Genomic DNA, 20,364 nt, shown 5'->3' with positions numbered 1-20,364 from the left:
CATCATTTTACCCAAATTGAATTTTAACACGTTGCGTACCGGGGTATTTAAATTCCTAGGAACGCTGATTCTGGGTGGAGGTGTTGAGATTGGAAATATGTGCCTATTAGGGCGTAATGCTTGGTTTGGTTTAAACATGGTTAAAAAGCTAATGTTTAGAATATAACTTTACCCAATCAAACATTATGATACATCAATTCATTATGAATAACGAACAACAACTGAAAACGTACTAACAAATATGTATAGCACGCTTTAAAATTGTTTAGTTTGACGCACCTAAATGAAGAGAATCTTCGTCATCCATCCGGAACGTTCAGGAAAAAAATGACGAGAATTCTCGCCATTTGTACGCAACGTGTTAAGAAATTATCTAGTCAGGTTACAAGGAAGGCTCAACATATGACCATAAATACAACAGTGAAGATAAGAAACACTAAGTTGTGCAAATTGAGGTTCCCTGTTATCAGTCTAAATATAAAATATCAGACACAAAAAGTCCTTCAGAGCCTTAAATGCAATAATTACAAGGTATGTACCAAAGAAAATGCTATGCCGACCTAAAAAAGTCTATCAAAGAAATTTCCCCATCCATCTGATGCTGCTTATGATCGTATAGGGAGGCAAAGACAACTCTGAGTTAACATCCTATCCGAAAGTCGGAGTGATGAATGCTAAGAGTCAGCACACACAAAGCCAAAGTAAAAGAAGTCTTCCCTTGAAAAGTCTTATTCTTCAATGGTATTTTAACCCAGGTCTCCAGGGTGGGAGGGCGACATCCTAGTTACTACAAAATTCCAATTCCCAGAAGACATAGAAACTGCAGATAGACCCACTGATAAATTGTTGAGAGAAGGTTCAGTAAGCCAATTTTGTGTGTATAGGCACTCTTATTACTGATGTTGAATTATCAACCTAACTTCTCAATAAATAGTAATTCAGCACTTGGTGTCGACTACAAGGTCATACAGGAGCTTTAACAGAATAATGAAAAACATACGTATGTATTTAAATTATGACACAAAAGCAGAGAAAAAATACAATTAGTTGCACTGATAAAGGTAGTAAAGAGGAAACACAAGCCCTATTAAAATAAATACATAATATAACTTTTCATTATTAGGCTCACTATTTATCAGTTGCTGTGCATTCCTCAAACATATATTTGCCACACTACACCAGCAATACTTTAACCTTAACTTTATCACCTAGCCCACACCTACACAAGCAGAGTAACTACTCAGGACAAAATTAACATTTAAAAACAAGTGATAAGACACAGGATCATACAGGCATATTGACTGCATGAAGGAATTGGAATTACAGATATAGTAAAAGTACACTGCATAAATATGATGGCATGACTTTGGTATCCACAGCCAGAGCTAGCGATACAAAAAAATTATTAAGAAATACCCTTTCTTCTCCAGTGTATCACCAAATGTTTCCTTGGCAAGTTTCTCAGTAGCACTTCCAATTAAATCATCATGTTTTGAAAAAATGTCGTCCTTGCTAAATCAAAGGATGCATAAAAAATATCAAATTTAAACATAAAAGTGGCTTAAAATGAAGGGTAAAAAGTCTTCACAGAAGTGCTGGTACTCAGCACCTCTGTGCTCTTAGATTGAAAAATGCATTAAGATTACACTCTTTCACTTCACACACTATTATATTTATAATCATGTATGTTCCTCAGGGACACACTTGTCCCGGATTAATAAATTTCATTTTCTATTTCTATTTCCACTTTTGACAAGTCATAAAATGGTTGTTAGCTCATTTGCAGTTTTTGGAAGAAAAACCAGACAGTGAGATATTTTTTAAAATGTGATCTCAGGACTGCATAAAAAAAACTTTTTCCAGATTCTAAACAGGAGAATACATCGATATTTATAATTTAATGATTTTAAAATACATTTTCACATGCTAAATTGATCATTTCGAATTATATATATTCTAATTATTAATAATTTTTTACTGATTCATCTAACAAAATATTTCAAAATTTTCTACTCAATTTTAACTCGTTACACTTTCTTCAGCATTTTTGATGCCTTACAGAATAACTATGCCCATACACTAGTGATGGGTCAATTTGATTCCTCGATTCCTTGCAAAGAATCAAAATCCAAAATGAGTATTAAACAAGGTGAAAAATCAATTCTGATTCCAGTAGCACCTCAAACCACAAATTTATATATGACTGTCCTTCTAAAAGTCGTTTGAATTTTTATGCCACATGATTGTAAAAACAAAACATTAGAATCAGCAAAATGCCCATTTCTTCAATGCTGTAGTCCGTTAATGATACATCATTTCGGTTCTGAAATTCAGAATTTATATTTTAATTACATAGTGATAATATGAGTGATTCTTTTGTTAACTGATTCTTTCACAGAATTATAATTTTTTACATGCTTGTCTTGTTGCCTGTAATAAAGTGATGGTTTTCTTGAAGCCTGTGGCATTAGAATCAATGGAATCGATATTGGTAGAATGAGAATGTCAGAACCGGAATTGGGATCACTAAAATATTGGAATCAACCCATCACAAATATATAGATATATGTAATTAATGAGAATAAATGAATCCCCAGAATATATTTAATTTCAGATATTGAAATTGTAATAAGAAAACACACAATAGTAGCTAAATTTCTATCATAAATAAATGGAAATAAAATGCAATGACAGATTTCATGAAGTAAAAATATGGTAGAAGTAAAAAAAATATATAAAAGATTATCTAGCATGAATTTGAAAGCATCCTCAATTAACTACCCAAATTAGAATCATCATACTAACAAATTGGGTCAATTTAACCCTTTCGCTACATAGGACAGGTATACATCAACTAAGGCGGCTTATTGTATTGCTCACATGACTGGCTTATCTTGTCAATGATATTTCCATATCTTTCAATGTCATCATTGTCCAGAAGAAAATTCTCCAGCAGCAAAAGGGTTAAACATAATCGTAGCAAATGAAATGCTACTATAATTATTAATTTATTTCATCATCAATTAGTGGCTGCAGTTTATCACATATTTAGCTGAAGCATATAACACATTGCTTATGGCAGTGAAATTTTTCAAATGGATGATTAATATTCCATGACGTCTAAATAAAAGGAAGTGGCAAAGGAGTGTTTGGCAGAAAATGCATACAAAATTCTTAATTCAAGAAACTTATCTCTTCCCATTAATAAATATTAAAATGGAATAAGCAGATACTATAAATGGAGGATCCAAACAGGAAAGAAGGGAATATTAGCCAATTTCTAAGACCAAGGAGGAAAAGCACAACATTTAATTTGATCACGGAAAGTTTCCAATGTTCAACTCAAGCATCAGTTTCATACTTTTCTATAAAAACACTGAAAAAATTAATAAAAGAGTATTGATCACAGCATTTTTCTCAGGTTTTCTTCCACCTCAGTTGGCTTGTGGACAAGTTTCCCCAGTTGAACGTATGTACGTATGCCCACAAAAATATTTATGAAATTGGGTTAGATTATATGTCTGCAAAAAAATTCATGAAATCTGGTTGGAATGTATTTATAAAATTGGGTTGGAATGCAATGAAATTGGTAGATAGATGATCGTTGAAAGCAAGTATAATTTCCACACCATAGTCATGTCTGTAAAGGCAGATCTAAGTCACGTTGGCCAAGCTGTGCACCTATGTGATGCTGGCATAACTGTTGAAATAAACATTGTCAGACGTGGACGCTACAAATGGAATATAAATTAAAGGCAGGGGGTTTAGAAAAATTCTTCCAGATAAGAGTGAATTAACTACAGGCCTCATTCCTGGTCTTGACTGAGGACTCACAAAGAGTAATGAATAGGAAATCAATTTAAAGTAACTTGGTCAAGAGGATGAGCAATGGAAAAGTCATAATTGAAAGGCTACCAGACGAAGTAATAGAAATAGCCTTTAGCAAAGATATGGCCTTTGGTTTGTGGGAGGCAGTAGCTTGCAAGTACGAAAAAAAGACATCAGGAACAATTCCTTTGATTTCAAAGAAGTTCTTCCAATTGGAGTATGATCCAAAGTACGGATTGTTTAGGGATTTTTTCTTAAGTTTTCTAAAACAGTGAGGTAACTAAGACAGGCTTGCACGATGTCGGATGAGACACTTCTAATCACTAGATTTTTGGAAGCAATGCAAAAGGACTATAAAAGTGTAATGACCCTATTTGGGTTGATGGAAAAATCTCAATTAACTTGGAGTAGGGTCCAAAACAAGCTCTTAGGAGTTTGAGCAAGCCCATAAAAGGAAGGGAAGAGAAGGGGTGGAACCAGTGCGATCAACCCCAAAAGTCGCATTCATAGCTTCAAAGCGGCAGTACACTCCATAATGTTACAACTGTAATTGCCACTACTGTGATGGCTATGGCCACAAAAAATATCATATCAAAAAACCAGAAAAACCGGAGGAAGGGCTCATGGCCTCACGGCACTACAATCAGATTTCTTCATCAGCTCCGGAAAAAAACAACGTCATAAAAGGCCACCACATGAAAGATGCTGGATGGATTTGGTCATCAAAATAGAATATTCGAAAGAATGACCCATGGTGGCTGTGGAGGTTGAATTTTTAATGTGGGCATGGCTACCAGTTTGCTAGGGTGGCAATTGATAAACTCTAGATAAACAACATGGAGAGGGAGAATATGTCAACAATTACATTGAGTGAACCAACTGCTACTGCTGCATACTGTTTCATGAGTAATGCAGCTACTGAAAGTAAATGAGATTTGGGTGCATAATGTCATTTAGTCCCGTATTCTTAGTCGACCCTATATATCCGTCCCTACATAGCAAGAGGCCCCTACATGGGTTTCTCCGTCGACCCTACGTAAGTGGTGGAGGGTAATTCCGTTGAAATGACGAAGATGATGTCAAAGAGCCAGTCTCCAATCTGGTTGCGTGATGAGACCTTTCTATGAAACTAAGAACAGTTGTCCAATAATTTTCAGGCGTATTGTTAGGACAACGGCTCAAGGTAAATAAACAACTGGTGTCATCCGCCAGGTCATGTCGGTACATTAATTATTGCTGCAAATACTCTCATATTGAGTCAAAAGTAGAATCATATTGTCTTTAAATTACTTCAAAAGCGGTCTGTACAAGATAGTGATAAGTACGGGGCAAATATGATAATTGACGTGGGAACTTCAGTTGCATCATCAAGGTTCGTCATTCGCTTTTACCTTCTGTAGTTAAGTTTATTACGTGGCAAATAGTGGCATGAAAATATGCTTTCTATGGTTGTACGTGAACGATATTGGTTTCTCAAAAGCGTACCAAGTGCCAAAGGTGAAAAATATTAATATATATCTGCAGAAACAAGGTGATATCATTATTTTGTATTTATTATACTTCAGTCAATTTTATTATTTATTTCACTTTATGGGTATAACGTGGTAGTATTATTACCTTTCTGCTGTAATACTGTACATTTTGAAATGGTTCGTGTGAGCTCGTCTCCCTCAATATCCATTTTAACGTAGAGTCTTTAATTGAAGTGATCAGCAGATGAAATTTGACCGCCATGTTTTTGTACACCAGTGACAAAGAAAAGATGACTGCAGAAGCCAGTCAAAATCCAAATTGCTTAAACAGTTGTAGCATTGTATGTCTTTGTAAGAGTAAAGAATGTTTTTTCTTTTTCAGTGCTAGTGGTAGATCGAAAATTTATACATACAAATTATTCAAAATCTAATGAATTATAGTATCCATTATCTTTGAAACCCATTTGTTGGTGAAAACCGATTGGACAACAGAATTTTCAAAAATGTAAGCCATTCCTTATTTCTGTGCTTTCTGCTAATTAAATTCAAATTATATGTTACATTGATAAATGCAAGATAATAAATTATGATGGTAATTTCCGAATGGCAGCAAACCATGAATTTACTATGACATGGCCATGGTAGGTTTCCAAAAATCACATGAAATAGTTGTCCTACTAGTAAGTTATAATGGCAGAATAAAAATTAATTCAAAACGTATTAAAAATTTTTGAATACTCGAATAACACACTGGAATGACTCATTTTTATGCACTAATTGTCCTGTTTCAGTAATTCTCTATTTTCTGACAGTAAAAAATCAATGAGATTCTTCAGTGCTCATTTGCCTATTTCCCTTCCTCTAAACAAAAAAAACTAGTAGGAATACAAATATGAACAAATTGTTTGAAATAGGTACTTCAATCAATACTGCAAGAATTCTAGCAACCTACAGGTAAAATAAATAGAAACATATACCATTCCTTGAGAGGATGAGTAATTGTAATTTCCCTTGACTCAATCAATGTCACACGCTCGGAAACATTAGGCTTGGAATTTGCATCCTCCTTTCTAGGAATATCACACAAAAATTATTCATCACTATGACTTAATAAACATAGCATGCAATATTTATAGTAAATCAATTTCTCAACTTGCTCTCATTAAGGTACACCAGATGACATTTATACTCACTTGTAATTCTCTACTTCTTCCTCCAATGATTTCATACGTTGCATGATAGTTGATGCATCTGTATGTTTTTGCATCCATAATGCTTCTTTATTTCCAAGTTCCCTGAGTTTAAAATTGAGTGGGTTCATTATTACTCAAAATTTAAATAAAATACAGGTTAGTTAACTTAGTGGTCTTAGAACAAATTTAAAATAAAGCACTTTTTGATAAGGATATTTGAAGGCCTGAAGAGGTTGAAACAAGAGTGCATTTAACCATGAATAGTGGAATTAATCGAACATTTTAGTAACTCAGAAAAATAATTTATTAGTCACCAGTGATGTTTCCTCCTTTTCAAACAGTCTTCCACTTTAACATATTTTTATTACTCATGAATAGCAAACACATGACAGTTTACCAACCTCGTTACACACAGAAAATTGTTAATCTGGAATTCCAACAAGAATTACAACAATCCATTCAAAAAGTATCCATAAATTTGATGCAAGATTTGTAAAATTTTGAAAACTTGATTCTCTGATGTCATATGACCTAAACTAAATTCAATATGAAACTAATTAAAATACACTGGAATTAACCTTTCTTAGTAGATTAGCTCACTGATCAAACCCAAATGTAAAAAAATTATAAAAAATAGTCTTTGATCATCTGAATAATTTTCATTCAGTAGGGATGTGAAAAATTATAATAAAAAAAAGCTCAATTCCAGCTCAGCAAAGACCTGCACTATTTTTCACAATTGTTTCCATCCATAAAATTTCTGCCAACAATATCAGTTGAAAATATAAAATTAAACTTACTTCTGCAACTGACTCTCCTTCTCCTTGAAATATGATGACAAAACCTCAAGACGAGTTTGTGCTTCAACCTTTTCTCGTTCAGCAGCTTCATGACACTTACGCAGCTTTTCAACTTCTTCTCTAATAACCTTCACATGATCTTAAGATAAAAAATAGCAATGATAAAGGTGATGTTTAATAAGTAGGATTAAAATATATTCTGAATGATTATAACTATTAATTACATACAAAAAACATCAGCGTGCCTTAAAAGGAAACACGGTACACAAAAATGGGAAATAATACAAACTTTCAAATTGAGTAAATTCATAGTAAATTTTTCACTTTCTAAACAAATAGAGAATATTACCTTCCAACAATCTTCTGGCATCTTCTTCACCTTGAAGTTTTTCTTTTAAGTTGTCCCTCTCTTTACTGACAGCAGTTAATTCAGCTTTGAGCTTACCAAAATTCAAAATATTTTTAAGCTCATCTTCAGCTGAAAGAAAGCATTCACTAGTTTAATAACACACAGAACTGTTGATAAAATACACACACATAGCACAAAGAAAAAAACTAAATTAATTACCCATGTATTTTACAACCAAAATAATATAAATTTCTAAGTACAGTGGAAGGTATGTCACTGAGTGACAAGGCAAACTTGGTACGACAAAAAAGGGACAATAACAGAGGATGGTATCTTGGTGATGTACCAATTTCATCAATACCACCCACTTTACTAGGGAATTACAGTCAGTTGTTCCACATGGCAGATGTTTCCCTAGTATTTCAGCAGTAATGTGACAATTACATCAGCAAATTTTCAGCACCAAGTTAATTGTATTTTTTCCAATAATCATCTACAACAGCTGGTACATTCTGACTTTGCTGAAACTTTAGGTGCTCAGTCAATAAGTAGGTACCCCAATAGCAATCTTATGAGGTTTTCTCTTGCGCAGTAGCTACTGCTTTTAAGTTAAGGAGACAAACAAATTACAACAAGAGGGATCACTAAAATTTAACTTCTGATTTGAGCACTTTAAAAAATTTAAGGAAATTGCAAAGCCCTGACCCTAAAAAATTTAAGATCTTTTGATCAATTTTTGATATGGAAGATAAGTAGCTTAAGAAGTCATCATGGAGCCGATACCACACCTCTAGTGAAGCCATTGATGCTAATGAGTACATAAATAGAATAAACAATATTCCATATATGATGCATTAGCCACTTAATCTGTCTTTGGTGAGTGAAGGCAATTATTACAGTTTCTGCAACAGTTCGTAAGAATGTAAACCTTTTGAGGTGCCTTTAATTTATAATGTCATCCGTTTTCATAAATAGGACAAAAATTGAATGTTCTACTGTCATTTAATCATGTTACTTTCAAAACATCAGTAAGATTTGTTAAATTTATGTGTTAAGTGCAAATTTTGCTAAAATATAGCTTTATAACTTGAATTAAGTAGGAAATTTGCAGTTAGCATAGCTTTCATATAGTTACAGTTGACTTTACTTGAATTTGTTGAATATAGATTGTCATCTAAAAACAGCCCAAACAAATTCAACCCAATTGCTTTCCTACCTTTATCAGGGTCATCTCCATTGGATATCTTAAGCTGTTGAAGGCATTCTTGAAGGACACAAATTTCATTTTCTTTTACAGCAAGCATTTCCTTCATCTCGGTAAGAGTAGCTTCCAAAGACTTGCAACGGGTATGAGCCATTTCAGTCTCAATGGTTTTATTCTTAACATCCTGCAACAATGAAGAAAACAATGACCACTGAAGTGATAATTCTTCACACAATAATACACTAATACCTCCACACAAGAATGTAATTGAGTTGAAAAAAATAGTGATTTCTTTCTATGGGGGTGTGATATATAGAAATGACTTTCAGGTTGCGTTGTCACTGGATGATCGAAGCGTTTATTTATAAGAGGTGAGTCGCATTGATAGCAGTTGCAGTGGACCCTTGTTGGGTCATTATTTTAAGGGAATTAAAGAGAAGCAAGAAATTCTGACAATGGCAACAAAAATAGCATGTCCATAGTCTATACAACCCCTCGAGTGAGTAAGTGACTGACTTAATCACTGATGGATACAAAATTCAGACCACTTCCAGAAATAATTGCAATGCTGCAATTATGCATGGAGGTAGGGGAAAACCCTGACTTGCAGCATTATTTTCCTGAAAAAAAAATTCAAAGCAGGGCAAATTACAGTTTTTTCATGCAGGCCTCCAGTCGGTGGCCAATACCAAGAGTACTATGGAAACCTTAACCCTTTTGCTCTCATGGCAGTTAAAATGTTCACTCCCAGAAAGCTCACGCCTTCAGTTTTAATTTAAACACTTATTGCAAAGATAATTCTTGAAATATGGTGCTGCCTTTTTTAGTTGGTCTCCAGAATACATTAATGTTCAAATTAAGATATATTTGAATTAAAAAAGATTAATTCATTACAGCACACTCCCGATTATCCGGGCAAATGATGGGGAGAGACGGCACGAACAATCGGAAAACACGGATAAAACAAACTTTCACTTAAATGTCTTGTAATGTTCATAATTACGTAAAACAAACAATTTTTTATTATTTATGCAGTTATTCTGTTATTTAATAGTGCTTCCCGGACTCATTGAAAGCTTTCTTTGCCAGTTTGCGATCTTTTTAACGGCGATAACATGGTTGAACTCTTATTATTAATGCTCCATGTAAGACCTAGTTTCGAAAACCACACATCTGTGGCTGTGTGATCATGTATACAGAAGGTTTAAACAAATGCTTCAAAACCACTGTTTGACGTCGGAAACTACACTGACAGGCACCACACCACGTACTTGTGTCTTGCACAGCTGCTGCGTGCCGTGTATCCATGATCAAGGAGGCTTGGAAAACAGGAACACGGTGCTCCCGCGAATGCAGCTAGCGCATGATCGCTTCTGTTTTAGAAAGGGGATTCTAATGGAAAAAATAAGTACGGTGTATCCTAGCATTACTGCCATTTTTCCGATGATTTTGCATCCAAATTTTTTTTTATAAAGATCGCAGAAAAAATTGAGCGAGATTGAAAATCGTGCACAGATAATTTGCAACCCGGATAAACCGCAGCCGGATAATCAGGAGTATGGCTGTATTTTAATAGAAGATAATTGAACAAATATTTCTACAAACACGGGGTCGATATATCAGCACCTTGAGTTTTTTAAAGCGAAAACCAAAAGCTGATATATTGACACCTTGAGAATATAATGGTTAAGTTATATCAATTATCAGGATGGGGAAAAATGGTTCTTCGTTTTGTGTGCTTTTCTGTATCTACAATCCAATACAGTAATTAAGTGATGAAAATATTCAAAACAAGACCATCCTTGTATTTCCACATATAACTCCAGTTGAGACCCTTTCATTCCGAATACATGCTCATAATATGCTATGAGAGATTCCTTTATTATAGGGTGTCTTAAGGCAACAAAATTTCTCCACCGACAATCACAGAGTATGCACCTTCAGTCCCTTAACTATAAATTTTAAGGGACAAAGAATGAATACATGCCTGATAACACACTGTTAACTCAAAGTCAGATTCGCTATTTCTATGATAGACTGAAAGATTGTGAATTAGGTATAAGGCATAATGGGCCATTCTGGAATTCCTCCTCCTGATAAGTTATGTAGTCCATGGCAATTACAATTAAAATTAGTGACAGCAAGACTATATGGGATAAAAAAAGAGAATATGAGGAATTTGGTAGTGAAGCTGTACATGGTAAAATAATATCTAAGAGATAAATTTTCCTAATGGGAGGTTGTTATCCTAACAGGAGCCCATAAGGGGAATTCGTGTAGGAAGGTTTCATCATTTTAAACATTAATCAGAGGAGGTTTTTCTCCATACACGATTAATGGACATGAATCAGCACTATTAATTATGGTTCATATTATTTAAGGATCTATTCAAACAATATAAAAATTCATTACTGGTCACTGAACCCTTCAATTTTTATTCAATGCCGACCGTTAAGTCTAACAGTTAACTCAAGCCTTTTGACAGCCAGTTAATAAAATTATTGACAGAAATCAAAGGTGATACTAATACCCCCTAAGCATACTGAAAGGCAATAACATAACATATATGAAAAGACCAATTTTTGCATAAAACCAGTGTTTTTTTAAATGTGATTTTTACCAGTAAAAACCACGCTGGTTTTTCTGGGTCAGGTAAATTCACGATAAGACGTGCTCAGAAAAATACATAGGAAGCAATTGAAATTGAAAAAAAAAAACAAGGATAAATCCACTAAACAACAAATAGCCTAAAAAAATGGGTAAGATGCACTGGAAAAAGATAACCAAGATAAAATCTGTTCAGAACTGTAGCCAAATACTTGATGACAGTTGAAATACTGATTAGAATTTATGCACACAATGCTGAACATAGATATAAGGATAGATATTTAAAGAATAGATATTTTTACCATCTACTAACCTCAAGGTACTTATTGTGCTGACTTTCACCCAACTCTTTCAGTTCAGCATATCGTTTACTGTGTTCCTCATCTCTTTGGTGTAAATTTTCTGAAACCTGCACAAAAAGAAGTTTTAACTTATTACTTATGCTATACCGAATATCACTGTCTATGCCATATTATCTGGACACTAAAATACCTTCTTTAAGTAAAACCTGTCCCATTATGCTTAGCCAGCAGCATTGAGAGAGGTTCTTCGATAAAAATGATACGAAGGACTTACATCAATAACTCAATTTAAAGCACAATTTATAAATTTGGGGCAAATTTATCTACCTCTAAATTACTTAATCAGTTAACCAAAATGCCAACTTGAAGGCAGGAATACTGTCAAAAATTTTCAAACATAATTTTCTAAGGAATCAGATCAATTTGCTACCTTGATCGTCACATTTTAGGAAAACTACAAATACAAGAACAAATTGGGTTAAGGAGGAAGGTAACAGTTCCAACAGTTATTATGATTAAGCAGTAGAGACTTAACAGTGAATAGAATTAATATTGTTTCTTTAATTGAGGCACTATGTAGTTACTTGCATCAGTTGAGGTTATGATAAACAAAAAAAAACATATTTGCAAGGAATTATAAAAAAATTGGAATAGACTGATAAAAAATTATAAGCTTATCCAGTGACCTTATTGTATTGGGCTGCATTCAAATTAGGTTTCATTATTAAAAAAAAATTCCCACACACAATAAACCTTCTTCAATTCATTTACATGCCTGAGTTTTTGAGTCAATAAACAAAGGCATTCAAGGCATATGTACTTCAAAACCAAAAAATTACATGGTCCATATCAAGAGTCTCTAAACTTTTCCGCCCGAGTTCCAGATAAATTATAGAACACAAACCCTGGGGACTGACAACAAACTTGAGGTCCATTAAAAAGAAATTCTGCCATTAAATGCTGTTATATCATCTTATTAACTTTAAACAGAAATAGAAATATGTAGTAAGCAGCGAATATGGTTCAGCAGAGAAGCGATCAGCAGGAAAACTACACCTAAGTGAACTCCTCTGTTTTAATTTGGTAAAAAATTAACAGTCACATTAGTAGCAGCAGATCTGCGCAGCACACATAAAGTTCTGTATTTTTTTAATATAGAATAAAGGTCTCTCTCTGGGCTGGATGAGAGTGCCTCATGGTCGCTCCATGCAGGTCGTAGGTTGGCGACCCCAGGTCCAGATCAAGTGTTGCAAATATTTTTGGGACTGAAGTTCACATGTTCAAATGTGCTACATAGAATGCTAATGCATAAATGATCACAAGTAGGTATTTAACAAATAAAAAAATCATGGATTAAATTTTGGCGATACTTCTCTCTCCCAGTATTCTTATCTTTAAGTATTCAAATAATTATCAGCTTTTAAAGCTAAGGGATTCATGAAATTTCCTATAGGACACAGGCTGTTGACTCTAGGCTGATACATTTGTACAGGTTGTGCCAAAACCTGTCATAGTCTTCCCTGAAACTTTTTTATGATTCAAATAGATCGAAAGTCATGAGGAAGTTTGGAAGTCCACTTATCGAGAGATTCAAAGTTACACAGTTCATGCTTTTTGTTCGCGGTCGCATTTTTGGCCACAACAGGGCTGTTAGACTAAATTTATAGTGGTTTCAGGGGTGGAGGCTACTTTTTTCATAGCTGACATGACTTTTCAAAATGTCACTGCCAAGAGAGCCTTCCCAGCCAATCCAAGGGACATCTCTTCCCCTTATTCACCTCCTGGGGGTTCTCTCTCTTCCCTCGCAGCCAGTGAGCAGCAAGCAACTTGGAACAAGTTCCGGCAGGGAAATTACAAGAATTACCCAGCATTTCCCAAGCACTATGTGTAAGTAATTTCTGGGCGATATTACAAGTTTACTGTCGTGGAAATCAGTTTAAATTGCATTTTGGTTATTTTCACTCCACCTTTGTCAAATCTTTTCTTGCAAAAGGTCTGCATCGCACGATTACTCAGAAATCATTAACATTGAATTGAATTTGATTAACAGAGTGCATAATACCACTTATAAATTAGGCCATCAACATAAATGATGCCACTTGGTTTATTTCACATTTATAGTTTCTGAGATAATGAGGTGAAGATGAGACATGATTATTTAAACTAAACTTAAGTTTTGTGCTCTAATTAAGTTTAGAATAAGACTAAATCTACTTCTCATAATTATTTCGATTACTTCCACTTTAACATAATGTTGCTAACCTGTTTCAAATCTTCTTCCAACTCCTGTACTTTGCTTTCAGTCACACCTAATTCTTGAGCTAATTTTTCATTCTGAAAGGAAAAAAAGGCATTCATTAGTTCTCAAAATATTTAGCCAAGGGAAGACATTTTAAGTGTAAAAGGCGTTTCATTGCACTTGGTTAAACAGAGGCAAAGGCTAAGCAAGGATCAGTCATGAGTAGGACTTTTTCACATGTCAAAAGGCCTTTTTTAAATAAGAAATGGCTTCCACTAGGTTAAACATGGAAAACCACCACTAATAGGTTTGAAATCAGTGAGCTGCCTTAAGTTCCACAGCATCGGTTGCAATGCAGTACATTGAAAGATTCCTTCACTCCTTCACTTAACAAACTGAATGGCAGCTAATACCCGGCCATGAAAATAATAATAGAGCTCTTCACAGAACACACTCCACTCTACTGACAAAACTTGGGAGACACTATAACCAATGTGATCAATATTTACAAAGATTCCAAAGTCAACTAACGAAAAAACTAATTACAAATAACCAGAGATAGGGAGACAACCAGTAACTGAGTAAAAATAACTCAGTTACTGGTAATGATTACATTTCAGGTATATTTACTGTTACATCAAAGAAATGTAACAACAGTACACTCCCAATTATCCGGGCTAATGATGGGGAGAGATAGCACGAATAATCAGGAAGCACGGATAAACCAAACTTTCACTTAAATGTCTTGTAATGTACGTAAAACATACAATATAGTATTATTTATGCAGTTATTCTGTTATTTAAGAGTGCTTCCCGGACTCATTGAAAGCTTTCTTTGCCAGTTTGCGATCTTTTTAACGGCGATAACATGGTTGAACTCTTATTATTAATGCTCCATGTAAGGCCTGGTGTCGAAAACCACACATCCATGAATGTGTGATCACGGATACAGAAAAGTGGTTTGCACGAATGCTTCAAAACCACTGCTCAACGTGGGAAACTACACTGTCAGGCACCACACCACATAGTCGCGTCTCGAACAAGTTGCCCAGGTTGCAACTGCTGCGCAATGTGTATCTGTGATCATGGAGCACGGTTGAGCACTGCGAGGCTTGGAAAACAGGAACACAGTCCTCCCGTGAATGCAGCTAACACGTGATTACTTCCGTTTTACGAAGGGGATTCTAATGGAAATAATAAGCCCGGTGTATCTTAGCATTAGTACCGTAATTTCGATGATTTAGCATCTTTTTTTTTATAAAGATCACGGAAAAAAAATTGAGCGAGAGTGAAAATCATGCACGGATAATCCACAACCCAAATAAACCACAGCTGGATAATAGGGTGGTTTCCTTCATCAAAGAAAACGAAAGGCATTGATTGCGATTCGTTACCCACCATTACTGTATTCATAATATCCAAATTATTTCGTTTTAGAAATACCGGTTGAGACGAATGGCAATGGTCCATTTTTATCCTCATTTGAAAAGGGCCAGATTGGCGCCCATGCAATGCCACTCCACGTGACGTCACAGGGACTTAGTTTCTATAAGAGAAGATAGGAGTTATACATTGCCTGAGGTTACTAATGCAGGCATGAGGCGCAGAGCTCAGGGAAACATGTCTTAATAATCACTTATTAAAACTGGCTAAGGTAGGAAAGTTTTCTTCATTTGATAAGGTATTAATAATCCTTATTTAAGCCAAGCGCTACCAGCCAGCAGGGTACTCAGCTACCCGCTAGCAGCCTGCGTCGTATCAGCGCTAAGCCTCGTCTCAAGGTCACCTCACAGGGCGGCAGCGGGAACCAGAAATACGTCACGTGGAGAGATTTCCCGGCATTCATACTTACGCGTCGCGTTTTCGCCCGCTTGAAAATTTTCACTTTTCATTTAATCGCGAAAAATAGATATCGTCATTTAAAAATCTAAAAGCGTGAAATATGTACTCCAGGAGTAATAATATTTCGATTTAGGCAATAAAAAAATAATAGGAAACCACCCAGCTATATAATCTGCAATCTACTCATTGCTTTCTCAAAGTAATCGATACTTTCCCATTATGACTGCATGGCTAGGCATACGCCAACAACTTTATATTGATTGACGTATTCCAATGCGCCTAATGCTTACCAAAAGCAATTGGTTAAACTTGTATTTTATAGAAACCTTCAGTATATCCTCTCGCATAAATCTTGTTGAGTGTTTACAAAAGATCGAAGCTATTTAACTGTAACTGAGTCCAGTTGCTTTATTTGATACTCTACCCATCTCTACAAATCACTTGGTAATAAATAACTATTAAATGCATTTGAAAATTGGTAATAGGTACTTTGTTTCTTTACAAGTCAAATACAGAATCTAATGAAAGACTAAAGTCACATGGACATGAGGAAGGAGTCAAAATAATCAGATTCTGCACAGATAATTATACAAGAAAAGCCAAAAGGTAACACAAAATTAACTAGCAACACAAAAATAATCCAATTTGCAACTTCTAAAGGAGTGTCCAGTCTACTTATAAAAATACCATTAAGATTATTGAGTCAAGCATTCCACATAATGTACCATTCCATTTTCAAACTCAAAATGTAAACTGCATATCATCCCAATTTAATTTTATTTCAAAATTAGATTCAATCATTGTCATAGTCAATCACAGGGCAGCATGCTATTGCACAAATACATTTATCATTGGTCATCATTTACAAAGTTTAGCTCAAGTTCAAATATGACCACTCTGTACTTAAGGATGCCCACCACCATGCAGACAGGGCACTAACCTCCTGTGTTTTAGCAACAAGACTATTTTCCAGAGATGAAATCTTGGCCTGCTGTTTGTTAGCCTGCAACTGTAGCTGCTCTATGCTCTCCATCAGGGTTTTAGAATCCTGCTGACTTGACAGAAATTGTGAAACCATTTGCTCCATTTCAAGACCGGCTTCAGTGGTCGCTTCCAGTTCCTTTTCCAGCTGAGCTTTTTCACTCTTTATTAGAGCACATTGGGTAACAAGAATACAAATATATTTCCACTAGCATTTACTTTTAAATAGAGGTGAGATGATGGATTAAAAAATAATAATTATAAGTAAAGAATATGTTCATTTATTGAATAATGACACTCCTCAACCTATTTTTCCGAATTATTAGAAGTAGTACTACACATGCACATTTCTTCAACATGGCCTAACTGGAAATAGGAAAGCTTATCCTATTCTCAAAATTTTAATAACAACACCAACAATGACTTTCATCAGCATATCCAATAAGAGAAAAATAATTAATAGTGGTAAGAAATAAATTTTACAAATATATAATTCAATTAATAACTAAACGTTTCTCAAAGCATCAGTCCCAAATTAAATTGGAATATCAAGATGAACTACTTTTGCTCAAATCGACAAGGTAATATGCTATAAACAGAACAACGTATGGAGCTTAAAAAGTAAAACCCCAACAAACAGTAGATGTGCCATTATATCTGACATGATATGAGATATCTAAACATAATGAAAGAATGGCAATTTTGAGCCTCAAGAAGACTTGAGAGATATGCTTCAGAGCAGAGAGCCAATTACCCATGGTAATAAAGGGACTTTTAAGCTCAGAGTACCCTATTCAGGTAAGCCTTAAAATATTCATGAAATTTTTTAGTCATGAAAACTATTAACAATTCACACCAGTACTTCAAAATTTTCAAGCAATGCCATTCAAAATTTGAGATTATTTGAACCTGATACATAATGCTCAATTATTTTTGGGTTTGACCATATCTAGGCCCGTATTCTTTGCCGACCCTGTACGGCCAACCGACCCTGGAAATGTCATCAGCCCCTACGTAAACCAATCTTGTCCTGCATACGCCACATCCAAGCCCTATATATGGCTGTTTTTGGAACTAAACAGGCCCTACTTAATGCAGGGTACCCGAACCAGCCCTACACCCTGCAAAAACATGGCGGCCAAATTTTGTCTGCTGATCACTTCAATTAAAGAATTTATGTTAAAATGGATATTGAGGGAGACGAGCTCACATGAACCATTTTAAAATGTACACTAATACAGCAGAAAGGTAATAATACTACCACATTATACCCATAAAGTGAAATAAATAATAAAATTGGCTGAAGTATAATAAATACAAAATAATGATATCACCTTGTTTCTGCAGATATATATTAATATTTTTCACCTTTGGCACTTGGTACGCTTTTGAGAAACCAATATCGTTCACGTACAACCATAGAAAGCATATTTTCATGCCACTATTTGCCACATAATAAACTTAACTATAGAAGGTAAAAGCGAATGTCAAACCTTGATGATGCAACTGAAGTTCCCACGTCAATTATCATATTTGCCCCGTACTTATCACTATCTTGTGCAGACCGCTTTTGAAGTAATTTAAAGACAATATGATTCTACTTTTGACTCGATATTAGAGTATTTGCAGCAATAATTAATGTACCGACATGACCTGGCGGACGACACCAGTTGCTTATTTACCTTGAGCCATTGTCCTAACAATACGCCTGAAAATTATTGGACAACTGTTCTTAGTTTCATAGTTAGGTCTCATCACGCAACCAGAGTGGAGACTGTCGCTGTGACATCATCTATGTCATTTCAGAGAATTTGACAACAGAATTACCCCCACCACTAATGTAGGGTTGACTGAACACACATGTTGGGGCTTCTTGTTATGTAGGGATGGATATATGTAGGGTCGACTTAGAATACAGGCCCTAGTCTTCATAAAGGGTTCAGGCAAACTTTTCATTTTCAATTTCCTTAACTTTTCCCAGATTTCCAGTCCAAATTTTTAAATATCATCGGCTAGGCAGTTGAACATTATTTTATGGAAAAATGACACAAGGTTTATAGTGGCATAGCCAAGTACAAGCAGGTGTAGAAATAAAGCCAAATAGTGCCAAGTCACTGCAATCCCATGCCACCCAGAAAGAACACCAACAAAGCATCCATATCGCTGCTTGCGAACCAAGCAAGGATCTGCATGTTTAACCATGATTTTTGACTTCTTGCTGCTCCTCTGAGTTTGTTCTTGACTATGACCTAATTTCCCTGTCAATTCCATGACTTAGTGTCCCAATTAGTATTTTGCTGATTTTCCCTCACCCTGTTAAAAGAAAAAGAAAAAAACCCTTCCGGGTTGGTGTGGTGGCTGACGCCAGGTTTCTCTCCACCCTTCCTTCCTTCCATACCCTTCCCTCATGGTGCAAATGACCTAAGCTGTCTGTCGCCTCCTCCAAATACCATACCAGAAAAAGCCTCGAATCTCAGATAAAGTTTATCGTTGATGCACAAGGAAATTCCATGAGACAAAGATTCCAATGCCACCACGACAGAAGGGAAACACTTCCTGAGGGTGTTATGGGACAAAGCCTTTCATGTGAGCAAAATGTTGCAATTTTGTAGACTTGGATATAGCTGCTGCCAGTGAGAGAAACATCAGATACAAAGAATGGGGAAAGAGATGCAACAGAGAGTAGGGGGAAGGAATGGGAGGACTGCTTGAGGAACTAATAGACCGGTAACCTGAACAACAACAATCTGACAGACTGTTGATTAATCACCACTCAATGCAAAAGAAACAAGATTAGTATAGGATGAGAGAAAAGCAGCTCCATGTGAACCATCACTAATAGAATACCATTGATAAAATTCCCAACATGATGTACGTGAACCCTAAGAGAGAAATTTTTGAGAAATAATGTTTGGATTTCAGGGAGTAAATATAAAGCCCACATCTTTTGCCTTAATGAACATCTTCCAACTTACTGTCTACTACACTACGTGAAAATGTTTAAAAAAAGCTACTAATACTTAATAAGACACTATAAAAGAAAGGATGCAATTTAACAATATGGGTAAAACAGTTTGCAAGGCAGGTATTTAAAATTAAAAACAGAGTGTGCCACAAAATGTTAAGAACAACAGTGGTTTTAATGAATACAGCAAATCTGGATAACTAGTAGGCACAAAGAAAATACTAACGCTAGGGAAAAGGCACAAAGAAGCTAGTTAAAGTTGGTTTAGAAGGGAAAGGGGAAGATGAGAACTTGGTTCATTTATAAAATGAAATGGACTAATCAACTTGAAGATAGAAAGTTGCTGAGAGGAAAATGCAGAGATGATTTGTTCCACGTGAACCATCACTGCTAGAACACCATTAATAAAATTCCCAATGTATGTGAACCCTAAGAGAGAAATTTTTGAGAAATAATGTTCGGATTTCAGGGGGTAAATATAAAGGTTATAGGACAGAAAAGTAGAAAAGAATAGGGAAGGTTTATTTGATGAAAGATATAAGGCAGGGGAACCTTAATGAGAGATTTACAAAAGGGGAACTG

The 20,364-nt window shown here is 35.2% G+C and overlaps 1 protein-coding gene across 6 annotated transcripts in view; it reads right to left on the bottom strand.

Moving 5' to 3' along the window:
* Positions 1-20,364, bottom strand: part of LOC124157804 (transport and Golgi organization protein 1) — a 52,303-nt gene that overhangs the window by 19,802 nt on the left and 12,137 nt on the right. For 5 of the 6 annotated variants that reach the window (XM_046532828.1, XM_046532825.1, XM_046532826.1 and 2 more), the window contains exons 8-16: positions 16,777-16,980; positions 14,018-14,089; positions 11,767-11,862; positions 8,859-9,030; positions 7,643-7,771; positions 7,294-7,432; positions 6,494-6,595; positions 6,278-6,370; positions 1,417-1,512 (exon numbers count right to left, since the gene is read on the bottom strand). In XM_046532828.1, the coding sequence (XP_046388784.1) occupies positions 1,417-1,512; positions 6,278-6,370; positions 6,494-6,595; positions 7,294-7,432; positions 7,643-7,771; positions 8,859-9,030; positions 11,767-11,862; positions 14,018-14,089; positions 16,777-16,980 (1,103 nt within the window). The remainder of the gene's footprint in view (positions 1-1,416; positions 1,513-6,277; positions 6,371-6,493; positions 6,596-7,293; positions 7,433-7,642; positions 7,772-8,858; positions 9,031-11,766; positions 11,863-14,017; positions 14,090-16,776; positions 16,981-20,364) is intronic. The other variant, XM_046532827.1, reaches the window with a different exon arrangement.

This window comes from Ischnura elegans, chromosome 4, assembly GCF_921293095.1.
Source record: "Ischnura elegans chromosome 4, ioIscEleg1.1, whole genome shotgun sequence".
Lineage (NCBI taxonomy): Eukaryota > Metazoa > Arthropoda > Insecta > Odonata > Coenagrionidae > Ischnura > Ischnura elegans.
This window is presented reverse-complemented; position numbering and strand designations above follow the sequence as displayed.